This window comes from Cherax quadricarinatus, unplaced genomic scaffold (genome assembly GCF_038502225.1).
Source record: "Cherax quadricarinatus isolate ZL_2023a unplaced genomic scaffold, ASM3850222v1 Contig790, whole genome shotgun sequence".
Lineage (NCBI taxonomy): Eukaryota > Metazoa > Arthropoda > Malacostraca > Decapoda > Parastacidae > Cherax > Cherax quadricarinatus.
Window position 1 is genome coordinate 1 of NW_027195816.1, and position 20,000 is coordinate 20,000.

At 41.8% G+C, this 20,000-nt stretch overlaps 1 protein-coding gene and 1 long non-coding RNA gene across 3 annotated transcripts in view; both read right to left on the reverse strand.

Moving 5' to 3' along the window:
* Nucleotides 1-1,203: 1,203 nt before the first annotated feature.
* Nucleotides 1,204-10,255, reverse strand: LOC138851497 (uncharacterized). Its single transcript, XR_011391253.1, has 3 exons — nucleotides 9,870-10,255; nucleotides 3,783-3,966; nucleotides 1,204-1,471 (listed from the first exon to the last, which is right to left on the reverse strand). It is a non-coding gene; the product is annotated as an uncharacterized lncRNA (long non-coding RNA).
* Nucleotides 10,256-12,164: 1,909 nt separating this feature from the next.
* The window catches only part of LOC128691657 (uncharacterized), a 94,718-nt gene continuing 86,882 nt past the window's right edge, over nucleotides 12,165-20,000 (reverse strand). For both annotated transcript variants that reach the window (XM_053780502.2, XM_053780503.2), the window contains 6 exons: nucleotides 19,445-19,550; nucleotides 16,695-16,825; nucleotides 15,488-15,716; nucleotides 14,785-14,997; nucleotides 13,809-13,936; nucleotides 12,165-12,422 (listed from right to left, as the gene is read on the reverse strand). In XM_053780502.2, coding sequence (XP_053636477.1) covers nucleotides 12,385-12,422; nucleotides 13,809-13,936; nucleotides 14,785-14,997; nucleotides 15,488-15,716; nucleotides 16,695-16,825; nucleotides 19,445-19,530 — 825 coding nt within the window. In that variant the 5' untranslated portion in view covers nucleotides 19,531-19,550 and the 3' untranslated portion in view covers nucleotides 12,165-12,384. The remainder of the gene's footprint in view (nucleotides 12,423-13,808; nucleotides 13,937-14,784; nucleotides 14,998-15,487; nucleotides 15,717-16,694; nucleotides 16,826-19,444; nucleotides 19,551-20,000) is intronic.

A 20,000-nucleotide genomic window follows, 5' to 3' on the forward strand; every position in this document is an offset into this window, starting at 1 on the left:
GCCAAGGAGTACAGATCTTGGGAGTTAAGCATTTTGAATAATTAAGGTGTTTGTATTTAAAATGCCAGTTTATAAGGAACTGTTAATATAAAGTAGTATTCAGGTCTAGAGATATCTTAGAGTGCCATGACTGGCTTAGCATCTCTTGTTTTGAAGGTTCTCGTTATCCAGTCTATCATTTTTTTGTGTGGTAATACTTGCGAGTCGAGTGTGAGAGCTTCTATCACCTCTAAGTCCTTCACATTCTTCTTTCACTCTATAAGGTGATACGAGTTTGTTTCATAATCCGTTCCAATTTAAATTTGTTCCCAGTGAACATCATATTGTTTTCTGTTCCACTGGAAGACTTGGTTTATATTAACTTGAAGATTTACTGTATCCTCTCACACAAATTCTAGTATCGTCTTCAAAAGATGATCCGGCAATATGATTTATGTCTATCGGATATGAAAAAGAATTAGGCCGAGTACTGTGTATTGAGAAACAAGAGCTTTTCACTGCGGCAGACTTAGATGGGTGGTGGTAGGGATGAGGATGGCGGTAGAAGGAATAGGGGGGGGGGAGGGAGGGTGATGGTGGCTGTGGGACTGGTGGTTGTGGGATGATGATATTCGTGTGATGGCGATAGTTAAGGGATGGTTGTGGTAGTGATGAGAGGGAAATGTGGTTAAGGAACGGTGGTGATTATGAAATGAATGAAGGATAGTGGTGGTAGCTGAGGGATGGTGAAGGTAGTTGAGATAAGATAATGGTTGATGGTGGTGGTTGAGGTAATGGGGAGGAGTGCTTACCATTTTCTCCCTTTTACAATTTACACGAAGCAATTCCTCGGACGTTATTAAGAGAGGGGAAGAAGAAAACACAAGTAACAGACTGAATAACAGAAGCCATCTGATACACCACTTATCCATCCGTTTTCCCTCCTCTCTTCCTTTCTCCTCTTCCTCTTCCTACGCTTCCCTCCTCTCCCTTGTCTCATTACCCAAACAATCGTTACATCACGTGCGCAAGACGCCATGTTGTGACGTAATCGATCGTCGACTGTCATTTGGTATGTCTCCTCGCTTCCAGCATTATTTTTCCAATTTCCAGCATAGTATCACCCCATATATACACACACACACACACACACACAAAAAAAAAAAAAAGCTCAGTTTAAGACTAGCTCGGGTGAATGTTCCGTAAAGACGTAGGTGTTAGACAAAGAAGTTTAGGAGTGTTCGTGAAAGAAATGTAGTAGTGGTGGGGAAACAAAAGCGCAGCGGCTTTGTCGTCAGTGAGGCAGTAATGAGAATAGCTACTGACCTGACCTGGACCCGTGGGGGAGAGCACGCTACAGATTCCTCACTATTTCTGCTCCTTTGTTCATTATCGGACAGAAGGGTGTGCGTGGGAGAGCCTTATTACACACTTGAGCAGCCTCCTACCTAGGCCACGGGTCCACACTCGCCACACCCAGCCTCCACTCTCCCTGGAACAATATATACAAATAATGATAATTAAAAAATAAAATAAACATAATACTGCTAATTATAATATGAATTTCGATCGCTGTGCGAACCGAGAAACGTATTCCCGTATTCTTTCAGCCCACTTCCCGCCATTTCATATGCAAAAGGAATAGTGGAAAATGGTGATAAAATTCTAAGTCAGTAGAATGTAAAAATATGAACACTAATACATTTGTGTGTGCATGCACGTATATACACTGTTAGAACTAATTAAGGAGCACCGAAGCAGGCCTACTGGCCCATGTTAGGCAAGTCCAGGTTGTTGCATACGTACGTATGCGTGTATGTTTTCACTTGTACGTTATTACGAGGATCGAGTCTCGGCTCTTGTCGCTGCTTCTCCGCTGGTCGTTACTGGGTTTCTTCTGGCTGCATGATCCCTATCATACGTATTCTTAGAACTATGTATGGATCCTGCCTGTATCACTTCGATGTTTAGGTCATTCGACTTTATGTGTACTTGCCTATATGTGGTTGCAGGGGTAGATTCACAGCTGCTGGCCCGTGTGTGTGTGTATATTTATAAAAAATATGTATATATGTTATGTCTACCTGTGAGCGTGTTCTTATGCACATGTACTCATCTAAATGTGGTTGTAGGATCTTGTCTTAGCTCCTGGCCCTGTCTCTCAACTTGCCGTTTGCCAAATTCACTCATAGCCTTACGGGTCCTGCCGCATATATTTTTTTAAAACTATATATAGAATCTGCCTCCGCTTCTTCTTCGAGGTTATTCCACTTCCCGACCACTGAGACCGAAGAAATACTTCGTGACGTCCTTGTGGCTCATCCGTGTCTTTAGCTTCCAGCTGTGCCCTTGAGTACCTATTTCCCGCCTCTCAAACTGCCTGTCCCTGTGTGCCCTATTAATTCCCCTTGAGCATTATGAGTGCTGTTATATCTCCCTTGCTCCTTCTGTTCACTAGGGTCCTTAGATTCAAGTCTTTAGCCTTTCCTCATAGCTAGTACCCCTTAGCTCTGGAATTCGTCTCGTTACATACTTCTGTAGATTCTCCAGTTTCTTAACATGCTCCCTCAGGTGTGGTCCATACTGGTGAGCTAAGATAGGCTTGACATTTGTTGTACAAAGCACCCGGAAAGACTGTAGAGATTCCTGATGGCCACTGTCAGATCTGTCAGGGTATCATTGGCTGGAGAGGTTATTAGGCTGATGATAGGCACTATGCTTACTCCCAAGTCCAGCCTTGTTAACACATCTCTCACTACTGTTGTATCTATCATATAGCACCCCCACGTGGGTCTCAGTTCTCCCAATCTATTTCTTTGGTTGAAATCACCCATAAGTAACTTTCCCTTGGTTCTGTGTGCATTCCTACCTGCTTCAGCTATGTCAGCTATTGCTTTGTCTTCAGATTCCTAACACAGTCTCCTACTGTTAGGTGGCAATTACTACTTTGGGTCCCCCCAGTATTAACCAAGACCCCTATGAAATTGTGCGTCTCTTGTCTGTTTATCTATCTCGCCTCTACAAAACTCCACGGATTTCTGATTAGGAACGCCAGTCCTCCGCCTTCCATATTTCCTCTTTCTTAACCACTGGTTGGGCATACGTATGAGGGTGTATGTACATATCGAACATTTCGATATCTTTATTTGTAGACGCCTCGCCATCCGGTGGCTTTTTCAATGCTATACTGGGACTGTAGAAGGTGGTAACCAGTTCTCAGCGTCGTAGAATTATATACAGAAAACAGAAGATAAGGCAATCAGCTTCTCAGCCTAGGTGTTTAGCACCGCAGCTTGATGAATCCTGATGAATTCGTCAAGACTACGGTGCTCAACACTTGCTCCTAGACTAGAGGATTGATTGCTTCATTTTCTGCTGCTTTCTCTATACAATTCTGCTAAGGAACTGATTATCTCCTTTTTAATGGTCTTCCGCTTATGTCACTGTTATTGTATAGATAAAACCACGGGTTGGCAAAATGTCTACAAATAAAGATAACCAGATATCACATGCGTCTTATTCGTCAACTTGTCGGTATTGTATACCACTGATATAATACACTTTTTCGTACGTGTATGTATGAGTGCACGCGTACTGTATTTGTGTGTGTGTTTGGATATGTACGTATGTGAGAAGTGCTGTGTATGTACGTATGTGAGAAGTGCTGTGTATGTACATATGTAAACTCTTTTTGTAGCTATATGTGAACATATGGATACTGGAGCAATTCCCACTCATTCCAACACAAACGACTCTCATGGTTGAGCAGTCAAAACTATCTTCTACCACAACCTGCCACATACCTCGTCGTCATGTTGGCAAAAACCTTCCAAACGCACAAATCACAACACCCAAGAAGTGGAATAGTTTGGGAAGCGATGTAGTGAAGGCAGGATCCATTCAAGCAGAGGTATGATAAAGCTCATGGTGCAGAGTGATCCAGTAGCGGCGACTGAAGTGGCGGGACCAGGAGCTATGAATCGACCCCTGCAACCACAACTAGGTGAGTACAACTAGGTGAATAGGCGAGTACACAGACATGATTCAATCATCTATATCACGTCAGCAACACACATACACAGTCATTACACTCAATGAACAAAAATTTAACATGGCCTATTTAACCCTAATAACCTGGAACGCAAAAAAAGTGTAAAACGTCATTATCGGAACTGAAAAATCATCTCCATCCATCAAAACCAGATCTAACCTTTATACATGAACACTAGTTAATACCTAAATAATTCGATTTTTAAAAACTTTTAATGTGCAGCAGCAGGATCGCCTTCATCGAACGGGAGGCGGCATCCTCCTCCTGACAATCATTTATGTAAACTCGTAAAGCTAAAACAGAGCACAGATGGAAAACTTGAAACACTGGCCTGTCTAATTCCCCTCAGAGGCACAAGCATGTCTTGTATAGGAAATGAAAGTCTAGGATGAACAATGAGTACAGCTGAACTATTATGATCTAGACCAGCTACAGACCCCATTAATTACTATAGGTGATGTTAATGCAAACTATCCGACACGGGTCAAAGGTGCTCAGAAAGCAGCACTTATCTATTTCACCATGTATTTAACTAAGACAATATGCGAGTGCGGCAATTTTTATAAAGCCGTTTCGTCCACCAGAAGTTTTATCAATTCATACAGAGAATAACAAGACATGAATACGTAGAGTGGTAGGAGAGGTCCTGAGGTAAAAGAAGTCAGCCAAGTATACATGTATAAGTGAGGTTAGGTTGGCTAAGTGTCAAGTTTACTTCACACTACGATCACCTAACTTCACCTAATCGGTTGGCTACTTACATACAATAACATTCACTTCACGACCATAATATTCACTTCATGCCCATATATTTCCTCTGAGTGAATAAAGTTCCTGGTGGACGGTATATTCCACCAGTGTATTACCACTACTACACCATATATTCTCCTCTCACTTTCCTTCATATTTTAACTTAAAACTCATTACGAAATGTTACTCGATACATATTTAGGCTCAGCTCAGTCTAAACATGAACTTAAATGACATACTTGACTTCACATTGGCAGTGTTGATAAACCAATCATAATATTCACCAATTTCGAGCCACTAACCCATTTTCACTTCCAATTTGTACCACAAAGCTTCAAGACCGCCCAGCGGGCAGGAACTGTTGATATCCATGATACACGTACGAACAACACAGACCTAGAGCTCAGACTATCTGAAATTAATGATAATCTACATTACGCTGCTGCTTCAAGTCACGCAAAAATGAAAAATATTAAAAAGAAACTAATAAAAAAACTGGTGGAACAGCGCGTGCACACACACACACACACACACACACACACACACACACACACACACACACAAAGAGCTACGAATCGACTCCTGCAACCACAAATAGGTGAATACAAATATGCGAGTACACACACAACCCCCCCCCCCCAAAAAAAAAAAAAAAAAAAAAAAAAAAAGTTACTAAATTGGATACGCCATAGACAGGCGACAGCAATAACTAAAGTAATACCGAAATCAGGCGTGAACAAAAAAAATATGGAACAGGCTGGGGTTTGAACCCATGGCAAGCGAGTCCTAAAATTCACAGGCCAGTGCGTTAACCATTTGCTATGGAGTTCAGCCTTACTCGTCCGTGTTATTATGATTTCATGAATCAAATGTGAATCTTGGAGGCACTTTTATTTTAAATCTCACACCCACCACTTTGACTACAAAAGCATGGGTAACACTTAACGGCATAGCAGGGCACCCAACACTACCACTCTTCCCATTTACAATCAATGGAGGAATTCTACCAAACCCCAGGAACAAGCAGTTGTCCAGGGTGGGCCATCTCAGACTAATACTGTCGACCTCTTTTCATACACAACCAAGAAAACCCATTAATATACAGTCCATGCCGGGTATGAGCACTCTGCACTCACAACTGTCCTCGGGATGCACTCGCACAACTCCCCTCGGGATGCACTCGCACAACTCCCCTCGGGATGCACTCGCACAACTCCCCTCGGGATGCACTCGCACAACAGATAACATTTAATACTCGTATGAATTTTCAAACACATTGCATCATCCTTGCACTCAGTCCTCAACTTCAACCACAGTTGGACAAGGAAAATCCCATCCCCCAATACAATAGAAATCTAATAACTAACCTTCTCTTTCTTAAACCAGGTAAAGATCATCACAACATGCATCATAACCACTTATTTCACTACTATCTTGCCTATGACTTCGAGTCAAAAGTTTACCTTCATTTCAAGCAAACTTCAGACCTCATTATTCTACCTCAGACGAAATATGCTTAGAGCATACAATTCACTCGTATCTTAAAAAAGAATGTCACCAGTGAAAAGCAAGGGCACCGTGGTTGCTACAAGAGAACATTATATCAACATCAGTAGGCCCAAACTATTCAACAATCCTCAGAAAATATTAAACACTGCTGAAACCAGTGAAGAGGTTTTCAAGAGGAAACTAGGCATGTGCCGAACTGACCAGGCTGTAATGGATATGTGGGCCAGCAGCAACATCCAGATTGATCGAGAAGCATCAGACAAGCCTAGTTCAGGTTTGAAATCTCTCGAACCCCATAAAGGATCACAAATCTAAAGATTCATCAGTCTCCTCAAAAAATACTCTCGCATCAGGGAACAAGAAACTGAATGTGCAAGAATGGTATATAATACAGACAAGATGAAATTAAGACACATGTGCAACATCTGGGTATCTTTATTGTAGACGTTTCGCCATCCAGTGGCTTTATCAATACAAATTCTAGGACATAACTTGAAGACAGTAGGACTATATACAGAAGATGAGGTAATCAGTCCCTCAACCTAGGAGTAGGTGCGAAGAGCACCGTAGTCGTGGAGATTCTGAAGCAGAAGGAGCCTGGCGCTTACTACTACAACTAACCCATCTCTGGGAAGGACCTACTTCCACTGGGAAATCCCGCCTACCAGTGACTATGCCCTCGTCTGCTACACCTGACGTCACTATATAAGCGCCAGGCTCCTTACTTCTGCTTCAGAATCTTCACGACTACGGTGCTCTTCGCACCTACTCCTAGGTTGAGGGACTGATTACCTCATCTTCTGTATATAGTCCTACTGTCAAGTTATGTCCTAGAATTTGTATTGATAAAGCCACTGGATGGCTTAATTTCAAGAAACTGAATATTCATTCGGTTGATCTTATCTCACCAGCAGAACCTCTTAAGTTTTTTATAAGGCAGTTTTTAACGTGTACCAGAAAGATCGATTCTAAACTCGTTTCACAACATTTCTTGTTAGCCTATCAAATGTATCCGGTACATATCACCGTATATGCTGATGATAAAATATTATATTACTGTGACAACACTTTAGTGTCCACAACAATGACAATGCACACTAAACCATCTAAATTTTAAATGGATACACGAATGGGGCTGCAAATCAGTGTAGACAAAAACTAGGAATATACCTTAATTCGCTACTCTCGCCTAGAAAAAACCCACCACACATCCAACACGCCATCCAGTCTAGGTTACCATCATCAGAGCCCTAACTGGCACACCCTGAGGAGAGCACCGAATAATTATGCTCCAATTCTACACTACTTACATCCGCAGCTAAACCGACTACTGCTGCCAAAAATACGCATCAAACCTCCAAAATATGGGACACAATACAAAACAGCTGGCAGGGCGCCCAGCTCACACGAGGGTAAGTGGTTCGATCTCCGGAAATCATGGGAATGTTTTCCTACACTTGGTACTCCTGTTCACATATTAGTATGTAGGTACCTGGGTGTTAGTCGATTAGTGTGGTAGGACAGCAGCTCTTAGCCTACTGTAAATTTAACTGCTTAAAAAAAAATGACATGCGAATCATTTGTAGGCCTCTAAAGAGAATTAGTACTCATAACTCCAAGCCACAAGGACAGTGTATGTAAACCAACTTTCCCTTTGCATTTCGGCCTATCAAACACATTTATACAGCTCCAAAGTAAGCCCCGTCGTCACCATTTTCAACGAACCCACCACATCAACCACTCGTAACCTATAACCTCACCTCGCATCTAAGCAACTTTCCAAAACTGCAAAAATCAACCAGCAATTCTGCCACTTTCCCCGTTGAACTACAGTAATTATCTCTAACACTAATACACCTTGGCAATAATATTACCAATAATATTACCAATAGAAGTTTCTACTTGTATATCCATAATCTGAATTATTTACCACTCAGTATACCAGACACCTAGACAGATGGATCACGAATACTCAAAAAATTTACAGCCTCCGTTACACAGCACTGTGGGGAGTCTTCTCTTTTGTCTCAAAATGGGATCGAAATTACCTATAGAACTTGTTAGCAAACTTGTATGGGATTTATTAGTTCTTTACATTAATACGCTACCAGCTGGAAATTATACATTTTGCACCAACTCCAAAAGTGCTCTACAGAGTATTATTCCAAAACTTGCAAGGAACTTGTATATCCATGCTTGACATTCCTGCACGAACAACATTCCGAAGGATATGATATATCTGTTCAGTGGGTACCCGCACACTGCGGAACAATAAACAGCAAATTAGTTGAGCTTTGCAATGCAAAACCCACTACACAACTTTCAATCTCACATGCAATACGTGCTCATCAGCACACTATGGAACTATATAAAAAACTTGGAAGTGTGGAAATATACAACACAAAATTAGAGTAACAGACGCTGCAATGATCGATCAAAGTTGGCTGGCACACAATTGGCTAGCAGCTACGGATCCAGAACGGATATACACGAGAACTGCACTCATAATGTTCTGGAAACTATACATTTTTTATTACACTATTTTAGACATCAGTGTGAGTACCATCTTCAAACACGAACTTGCCAGCATAAAATCCCCTTCTTTACTGAAAACATTCTGGGAGGTTGTACCTTTTTCCTACACATTAAACAGAAGATAGTTCAGGCAGTAACCCAGCTCTTAAAAACAATTAAAAACCTGGGCATTATATAAATAGGAACACCATAAGAGCATATCAAAACTCAGCAGGAGCAAGAGAAACACAGACAACAATTCCAGTAAGCAACCCACGGTGACAACACTAATACAACACAAATAATCACACACAACGATTCCTGCAGTTATCAGGAGAAACCTCTCGGTAAACTGATGGTATCATGCAGAAGCAACTCTCAGTGTACGTATACTGAAATATACACTCCCTTCACAGACATGTACACTGCTGTTCTCGGTATATACAGAGAGATACATCTCAGAATATACGGTGTTAGGAGAATGCTTATTACATTACATAAGTAATAAGAAAGAGTAGAATGCTAATATGCGATAGAATACATACAAGATGATAATTTCTTTAAACAAAAGTTGTCTAATAAATTATTATAAAATTCATGGGGAAGCCTTTAACCCGTAAGGGGTCATACAGCTCCAGGGGAACTGGAGGTAATCAGATTCAATCCAAGGAATAGGAGGATAGCTCCAATCCTCTGGATTGGAGTAACATGAAGTAGAATTATTATTATAATCAAGGGGGAAGCGCTAAACCCGGAGGATTATACAGCGCCTGGGGGGGGGATGTGGAAAGCATTCAGGCTTAATTCGGGGAACTGGAGCACAGATCCAATTCCCTAAATCAAGAGCCCCTCACCAACATCAAGGAACCTTCCTTGAGGGGAACATGAAGTAGAAGCTTAGCACCAAACATTTACCTGGAGTATACCTGGACACGGATTTCAGGGGCCAACGCCCCCGCGGCCGGGTCTGTGACCAGGCCTCGAAACTCTCAATAAAAAATATATATATAACCACATAACCCTAATGAAAGTCCTTAACCAAATTAAAAGTATTTTGAAAACAAACCGGAAAATGTCGATGATTAAGTTGAAGCTGCCGTCTCGTGCCAGCACTGTAGCAAGACGGTAATGTTTCTGCTTCCTTAGGATACGTGTAGTTGAGAGTCTGCTTCTCCTGATTCCTTCACGAGCTGTGTTGTGTCCTCACTCGTGCTTGCTCACTGACGTTTCATGTTGTTGATGAATGTACCTGACCCGTGAGGCTCCGTGTTGACACTGGTCCAGCTGACTGGGTCAACATGGCCGCCTACCTGGTCGCTTACACTCACACTACTTGCCGTAAACATATTGGTTGTTTAATGGTGGTTAAAGCACTATTGACTACACTAGGGTCTTCTCGTAACCTTCTCAGCACCAAATAAGAATACTTTAATCCCTAAAACTCTCGGTATATATAAGCTAAGAGAAATATACCTCTGTGTGTATATATCCTGTACTTTAGCATGTTCCCGCAGGCATGGTGTTGAATACCACGACCATGTACACGACGAGAGTTGAATACCAAGACCACACATTAAATCGTGACAGCCGCGACAGTCAAATTTAGTTATCGCCTTAGTGTTGTTGATACTTTCTCTTTAAGGAAAAAAGAACACCTGATGATACGTGAAAATCAATCCGATGAATTACTTTATCTAAATCCATATGTTGTCGATTATGTTTTCATACTTAATATATGAACGTCGAGTGGTAGACAGAGGCCATAGATCTACTTAGTCTGTAAATTATGAATTTCTTTAATGAAAGAAAACAATAACTGCTAAGAGAGAGAGTGAGAGAGAGAACATGGTACCTACAATGAGACAGAGAATGAGATACAGACAGATATCCCTGTCTACAAATAATTTTCCTGTGGTAAGCGACTCTGCGGACAACCTGTAGATATACATGGGAGATTTACACGAGAGATATACACAGAGAATATATGTAAAAAGCCTACAGAAGAGTCAATGAAACAATTGCTAAGCTCAAATATACATATATATTTTGTACTGTATTTAAGACATGTCTTGACAACACATTCTGAAGCACAACCTTATAGGAATTTTCTCACTAAAAATAATATATTTGCTTACTCTTAACAATGGTAGGAAAATTAGAATTGTGGTGGTAATTGTAATAGTTGTAGTATCTGTAATAGTATTACTGGTGGTGGTACAGAAATAGTAGCGATAATAGCAATAATAGTAGTATTAGTGGTAGTCATGATAGCTGTAATAGTAGCAGAGGCAATAGTAAGTAGCTATTGTGGTAGTAATGGTAATAGTTGTAGCAGTAAGTAGCTGTTGTGGTAGTAGTGGTGGTAGTAATAGTAGTAGTAGAGGTAATAGTAATGATAGTGGTAATACTAGAGATGGCAGTCGTAATAATATTAGAAATAGTACCACTATAGTAGTAGTAACCACAATTACCATTAGAATTATTTTTATCAGTATTATATTTAGAGAGAAGCGCTAAACTCGCAGGGAAGGGGGGAGAGTCATAACAGCGCTTAGGGAATGCAAGGTAAATAGGCTTTGATCCCAGAAAGAAGAGAACGGACCCTCACCAGCATCAAGGCACCTCCCCCGTGAAAGGAATCCGTCATACGAAGACTGAGAACCCTGAACCTACACTTTGAAACCTGGCGAACAGAACTATCTTCTTGGCAATAAAGATACTCACGTGTTTCGCATTTTATCCAGCATGGATAGAACACTGAACATACGCATGATATTCATCATTCTGATTATTATAATGATCAAAACTAAGCGCTAAAACCCATAATGATCATACAGCACTGTACGGTGATTCTGAGATCTAAAAAAAATATTGGGATTCTGTAGGACATAGTGGCACTGGACAGCTTGTATGTATACAGTGGATGGGATTAAGCTCCGATACATCAATTTCAATAAGATAAATTAGTAATAAAAGGTAGAATTACCGACAGTATGTTAGGCAGAGGGAAATGTGTGCAACGAATGTGGCAGTGTGGCAATGTTTCGCTCTTCATGTGCTCCTGGAAAGAGAGACGCTGCCACAATGTCACATTAGTTGAAGTTTGGAAATTAAGTTTTAGTGTAAAATAAACAAAGGTGAATCCTGTGCTCACTTGAATGTATCATGTAAGGCATAAAATTAAATGCTCTAATTTCTGCAATTTTAAGGCAAGACAGCGGGATTGAGAGAATAATAACAGTTATTTTTACACTTCAGGTAGTGTACAGCAGTGCCACCTTGTGGCACAGCAGGGACACCACCTGACACAGCAGGGCCACCTTCTGACACAATGGCGACTTCTTCTATTGGTTGTAAGGACGGATAACAGAGATGGTGGATCGTGGCTGATTTTGGTAACTCAGGTGATTGGTTGGCTGAGAAGCTTTTTTTTTACGCTTAGAGGCTTATTTGCTGAGAGGCTGGTTGGCTGAGAGGTTGAGAGGCTGGTTGGCTGCTGTGGATGATGGCTAACTGATGGTTGGATGGGAGGTTAACTGGTAACAACGTAAGAGTCTCATGAGCGGAGTCCGCCAGGACGGCTAATACCCTCCCATGTTCTTGTCGAAGTAGAACGGATCTGCCGAGGAGACAAGGTGTCAGACCAAGTGTCAAATTGAATGTGTCAACCCAGGTATCAGACCAGGTGTGTGTGTGTGTGTGTGTGTGTGTGTGTGTGTGTAAGACCAGTTGTGAGACCTAGGCCTATTGGTTCGTGTTAGGCAGGTTCTTCCCAAAACAAAGGAATTGGAAGGTAGCTCTATTTCCTTGAATCAAGAGACCTTCACGGCATCCGCGTGTCCTTCTTGAAGCGAACAATTTCCAATGATAATTTTTGTTGCAGTTATATTTTTTTTAGTTTTTGCACTGGCTGTAGTTGCATTTGTTGTTGTTTTTGTTATTGTTATAAATGGAAAGAAACAGGCTACCATTGTACGGGGAATTAATTAATCTCGTGATATAACTAGGGTGAACAAGGGGTGTCCATCCCCCTCTCAAACACAAAGTGTACACATTCCTTCTGGTTAAGGTTTAACATCACCGATAACCTCAGACACTTGGTCACAATACCACTTAAACAACTGCGAGTAGTTACCCAGTCACAGGTTCAACTCTCAACAACTGATGTGCGCTGTAAAAAACATAAGAGTACACTGACAATTATTTTATGATCTTTTATCAAAGGGATACGACTCAGGGAGATCAATATTTATCCTAAGGGAGAACTGAGTATACAGGAGATAATAAGGTAAAGCTGTCAGTGCTTTTTATGTCTTAACTTGAAGGGAGAGGGAGCTGGACTGATACCTGAAGTCAGTACCTGACCAGCCGGCCTGGTCAGGTACTGACGCTGGTTTGCGCGTGGCCAGCAGTAACAGCCTGCTTGATCAGGCCCTCATCCACCGCTAGGCCTGGTCATGGACCGGGCCTCGGAGGCGTTGACGGTGGCCAGGTGGCCTGGTGGCTAAAGCTCCCGCTTCACACACGGAGGGCCCGGGTTCGATTCCCGGCGGGTGGAAACATTTCGACACGTTTCCTTACACCTGTTGTCCTGTTCACCTAGCAGTAAATAGGTACCTGGGTGTTAGTCGACTGGTGTGGGTCGCATCCTGGGGGACAAGATTAAGGACCCCAATGGAAATAAGTTAGACAGTCCTCGATGACGCACTGACTTTCTTGGGTTATCCTGGGTGGCTAACCCTCCGGGGTTAAAAATCCGAACGAAATCTTATCTTATCTTATCTTGGCCTCCGAAACACTCTCCAGATAGACTCCTGGGCTCATCCTGGGTATCTCACAAGTTACGTTTTACCAGGAATCTGTTAACCTACCGTTTACCAGGAATATATTAACCCACCATTGTACCGGGAATATGTTAACCCATCATTGTACCGGTAATATGTTAACCTACCCTCGTACCGGGAGAGCTAAAACGTAGTGTTGTACCGGGTTAATTTAAACGTACCGTTGTAGCGGGAGAGGTTCGCGTAGGCGCAACACTGACGGTAAACATCACAGCAGCGTCTGTGTTTCTCAGCACTCAGCAGACTGCAGAACTTGGCTCGACACAGCTTCTCATCCTCCTTCCTCAATCTGCGGGGTGAGAAACGTGAGATAGAGAGATGAAGGGAAGATAAAAAGGAAAGACGCAAAAGATAAGATTAAAAAGAGATGAAGGGAAGATAAAAAGGAAAGATGCAAAAGATAAGATTAAAAAGAGATGAAGGAAGATAGAAATAGGAGATAAAGGGGAGAAAATAGTAGATATAAAAAATATGGTAAATGGGAGATAAGGGGAAGATAAAGGGGTGAGATATTAGTGGAAATAAAGGGGAGATAAAAGAGATGATGATGATGAAATGATACAGAGGAAGATAGATGGGAAAATAAATAAGGAGAAAAAGGAAGAAATCGGGAAATAAAGGAGGGGGGATATGAAATAAAGATGAAGGGGGGGGGAAGAATGAAAAATATAAAGAAGATTAACGTGATAACCAAAAAAAGGGAAGGCGAGGATTGGACTTAAGGGAGCCTTGGTCGCTCTTTGCAAAGGAAGTATTATATAAATGGGAAATTTGTGCCACACCTGGGTATCTTTTCTATGGAAACGTTTCGCCCAACCAGCGGTTTCTTCAGTCCAATACAGAGAAGAACGGTGGGAGATGCCTAAGTGATGCACGAGTGTCTTATCCATCAGAAAGTGAGGGAAGTGACAGGTAAAGGGAGTGTCAGAGGAGGTAAATGGCATGGAACGGGTGGGTAAATTGCGGGAAACGGTACGTTAGGTGGAAACTAAGTCAGTTTTGTTTAAAGAATGCTTAACTACTTTAGATGGGCCTCAAAGGCCACAGAAGGTTAAAAAAATCACAGGAAGTTAAACGGCTGCGAAGGGGGGCGTTAAAAGGCCCTCAGGCGACGCTGAAGACATCGATCTCACTCACACATCGTTGTAGCTTCTTGGAGGCTGGCCGGGACCCGCTGACCCAGGCTTGACCAGAGAATAACTCGGGGGATGATGATACCAGGTTCGGGGCTTGGTTTGGAGTCTGGGTTGTGGTTTGGCGTGGGCTCTGGTCTGGAGTCTGGTCTGGGGATTGGTCTGGGGCTGGTCCGCCTGCACGTGTGGTTTTGAGACTTCTTGAAGAGGAAGAGACCTACAAAAGACAAAAACCAAACATGAACTGGAAAGTTGTTTGTTTAAAAGGCGATAAATAGTTTACAATGGCGCTAAACTGTTTACATATTGCTCAACATTTTACAAAGATAATGAAGGGCTCACCTAAATTCATGTATCTACATATGAATTTGGGTGTTCACAAGTGTTTATGGTAAACACATCGTTTCCACACGTGTGTCTAATGCTTAAAATTTTGTATATGAAACACCAGAGATGTTCATAGACATTAAAATGAAGTATGTCCGTGTACATGTGTATATATAAACTCTCACTGGAGACCATAGATGTACGTGTGTGTATACTGACACTCATAAATGAGCTCAGACTCTTACAAAACGTACACAGATGCTCGCATTTGTTTCACTGGTGTATGTAGGTTTTCCTAACGTGTACAGAAGCACCCACAGATGCAGGTTCTCTCTCTCTCTCTCTCTCTCTCTCTCTCTCTCTCTCTCTCTCTCACAAACCTAGAGGGCTGATGGTTTTCTGAAGCTGAAATGTCTGAAGCCTCCTGTGGAGTCGTTGAAGACTTTCTTGGAGTTTCTGAAGGCTTCCGCGGAGCCTCTGAAGGCTTCCGTGGAGCCTCTGAAGGCTTCCGTGGAGCCTCTGAAGGCTTCCGCGGAGCCTCTGAAGGCTTCCGTGGACTTGGCAGTGGGTATGGCAAATTTATTTTTGCTTCTCCAAACGTGAATGGGCCTTGGAAAAAATGGTAATTACTTTAATTAATAATTCTGAAGAAAATAATTCTGCAAGTATAATAATATGTTTCATCATATATACACTGAGAATTTATTTCATTCTCGTTTTTTTAGGGATTAAGTCATTTTTAATTGATGGTGAACAAGTGACATTCAGCCTTAATGACGTTGGATTATACTAAGGATGATAAATATCCCATTGAGGAGTAACAAATCCCAGGTTTGGTATACTCATTCTTGGGCTGGTATACTTACTTTTTGGGACAATTTATTCACGGAGAAAAACAAGAGACACGAATACAATATAATGCGATCCTTTATTGACAACGTTTCGGCCATACAAGTGGGCTTTATCAAGTTACAAACAGATCTACTTGGTGAGAGAGAGGTTGTGTGTAGTGACGTGAAAGGTCAGGTGAGGAATGTTGAAGCTGACTTTTTGAGTAAACTAATGACAGGTCGGACTAATATATGGCTGAGAAGAAGTTGGGTTCGAGAGGGACCTGGCTGGGATGGGCCAGTAGGCCTGCTGCAGTGTTCTTCTATTATATGACTTCTTGCTAAGTGGGATACAGATGAAGTGTCTGGCAAGAGGCTCAACCATGCTGAACAAGCAGTTGTGGTGGAAACTGTTGGACATGTTGATGACTGATGATTCTAAGATGCTGCATCTATGAGTGTCTTCCTTCTTGATGAGTCGTGCGTCCTTGTAAGAGGGTGATATAATTCCTCAGAGGGTGATATAATTCCTCAGAGGGTAATATAATTCTGCAGAGGGTGATATAATTTCTATAGGATGGCTGATATATTATTCTTGGGGACTGAAAATGTCACAGTGACTTACTGTTATACTTACCCTGAGGACTCGTATATAAACCCGAGGACCGATATATTCAGCCTGAGGAATGATTTACTCACCAGAAAACTGATATACTCATCCTAGGGACTGGTATATTCCTCCTGATGATATACTCACCCAGATTGCTAGCATACTCAACGTAGGCGCAGCAGCGGTGGTAGTTGGAGCAACAATATTGCCAGCGTGCCGGGGGCATGATGCCACAGAGTGAGGTTCTGCAGAACTCTATTCCCCAGATGTCCACCATCCTGGGGAGAAGGCGAGAGGGTTCAAGGGGTAGAGAGGGGCGGGAGGGGAAACAAGGAAGTAGAGTCTAATAATACATCCAGAGTCGCGTCCAAACTAGTTTTTGGTCTCGACCTTAAACACAACATTTCTCCCGACCTGACGATGCAAAGAGCCAGAATACGTAGAATTAATTACCAGCTTCATTTATTCTTTCTGTTTATCAGACTTGCTTCACTCTTCACTGAATCAGTTTAAATAACTATAAATGAATGAATTTTAAAATCTTTTTAATTAATCAAAATGTTAAGTCTAACTTTTAAAAAAAAATGGACATGAGACTACGTTAAATTTTTTGTTACGTAATCAAAATTATTAGTTGTTTGTTGGGGGAAACTCTTTCATGTTTCGATTTCATCCTGATAAATTTTAATAACTAAACAGAATGAATTTCAACAACTTTTTTAATTGGACGTCGGGATTTTCTGCCTTAAAGTGAGTGACAGATCCCACGTTACTTTCCGTCACAGACGGAACTCCTCCGTCAGTCCACACAACAAAAATATTTCGACCACTCAATGTCGTCGTTTTTGAAGATAATAATTAATCATGCTGAGAATGTCTTCTCCAGTGGTGGTAGTGTAAGGAATGTCCTCTCCAGTGGTGGTAGTGTAGGGGATGTCTTCTCCAGTGGTAGTAGTGTAAGGAATGTCCTCTCCAGTGGTAGTAGTGTAAGGAATGTCCTCTCCAGTGGTAGTAGTGTAAGGGATGTCTTCTCCAGTGGTAGTAGTGTAAGGAATGTCTTCTCCAGTGGTAGTAGTTTAAGGAATGCCCTCTCCAGTGGTAGTGTAAGGGATGTCTTCTCCAGTGGTGGTAGAGTAGGGGATGTCTTCTCCAGTGGTGGCAGTGTAAGGAATGTCCTTTCCAGTGGCAGTAGTGTAAGGAATGTCCTCTACAGTGGTAGTAGTGTAAGGAATGTCCTCTCCAGTGGTAGTGTAAGGGATGTCTTCTCCAGTGGTGGTAGTGTAGGGGATGTCTTCTCCAGTGGTGGTAGTGTAAGGAATGTCCTCTCCAGTGGTAGTGTAAGGAATGTCCTCTCCAGTGGTAGTAGTGTAAGGGATGTCTTCTCCAGTGGTAGTGTAGGGGATGTCTTCTCCAGTGGTGGTAGTGTAGGGGATGTCTTCTCCAGTGGTGGTAGTGTAAGGAATGTCCTCTCCAGTGGTAGTAGTGTAAGGAATGTCCTCTCCAGTGGTAGTAGTGTAAGGGATGTCTTCTCCAGTGGTGGTAGTGAAGAGGATGTCTTCTCCAGTGGTGGTAGTAAAGATGTCTTCTCCAGTGGTGGTAGTGTAGGGGATGTCTTCTCCAGTGGTGGTAGTGTAGGGGATGTCTTCTCCAGTGGTGGTAGTGTAGGGAATGTCTTCTCCAGTGGTGGTAGTGTAGGGGATGTCTTCTCCAGTGGTGGTAGTGGACAGGGCACTGTAGATGAGAAATTCCTCCAGGATGCTGTCTACTTCTTTGCACTGTGCACGAACCGAGGGTCACTCACAATGTCCACAGATTCATCAGCATGCAATGAAAAAAAACTCCCTGCATTCTTCAACGCCACTATTAATAAATTAGGCCAAAATATATTTTAAATTGAGGTCAATTCGGCGAGTGATGTTATTACTGGTAAGTGGCACTTACGCCACCTTCTTGCCAGCATTTTTTCACCACTGTCACTGTTGCTGGGTTCACCAGCCTCTCCACAACGTTATGAGGCCTTTTGTACCTCGCATTACCCCTCACACCGCTAAGGAAGTTTTCTCAGGAGGATAAAATTGAACTCGAGAGAGCCTGACTCTGATTTTGCTCTGCTTGAGATTCTTTTTCTTTCAAATAACTAGGTAGTTTTGCGACTGAAATATTTCACTTCATTTTTCTTCATTAATTCGTTGGTGAGGACTTAAGGCCCTGTAAACACTGCAGCTTAAGGGCTGTGACGGCCCAAAAATCGTTGGGTCCATCTTACCTCTGTAAAATAAGCTACCAGAATCCCTTTGCAAATATAAAACACTTACATTACTAAATGTATTACAATAAAAAGTAAAATAAAAATATCAAATTCCCCCTCGCACTTCAATAATAAAAATAAAAATAAATAGCAGAGTAGTCAGAAACTGGCGCATTGGTGACCCTTAACATTTCCTGTTTACATTCTCAGCTCTGTGACATAATACTTCAAACACTTAGGCTTGTGTTGCAGTTTATGTTGAGCTATTTTTTCATTAACGTTCAAACTTAGAAAGAAAGAAAATTTGAAATCAGATTTTCTGTACTGACATACATCAGGAAACTGTAGAATTAATAAGAAAATGTTGGATATTCTAAATGATAGAGAAAAGGCATTAGAGGTCATCAGTCAGTCAGTCACTCAGAAACACTAGTAGTCAGTCAGCCACACCGCTGGTCGTCAGTCACTCAGAAACACTAGTGGTCAGTCAGTCACTCAGACACTCCCTCTTAAACTCACTCATGATGACCCACACTGTACAACACCTGTCACTCACTCATGCATATCATTCACTCACATTCACCCGCTGACATACTCATACACACCATCACTCACTCACCATTAATTACATGCTAACCACATTACTCACTCAGCTGACTGTACTGGTTGCAGGAGCTGATGGGTAGTGATGAAGATGGTGAGGATGGTGGTAGTGGTGGTAGTGACGTCACGCATGGTGATGATGCTGGTAACTCCTGTCAAGATGAAAATAACAGACAAATAAAGACCAATTAGTGGTTAAAACATCGCCAAGAGGACAAAAATCGGCCAATAATAATTATACTGCATAACTTTATATATATATATATATATATATATATATATATATATATATATATATATATATATATATATATATATATATATATATATATATATAAGGGGGGATGGGGAAATCTTCAGCTCAAGTACTTTCACACTTCTCAGTGCATCATCAGGAGCTATGCAATGTTGCAAGGCAGTAACTGAAGGAGTGAGGGGAAGTTTTCTCAGAGTAGCTAAGTGCGGGTTTGTCACCTGCCGCAGCCTCTCGGAATGACAACCGCTGCAATTGCTGAACATCAATTGATCATCAACTATCCTTCCCGGCCCTGCAATAAGTTTGCAACCTGTTTTATTAGTCTGTGGCTGTAACTACGAATACT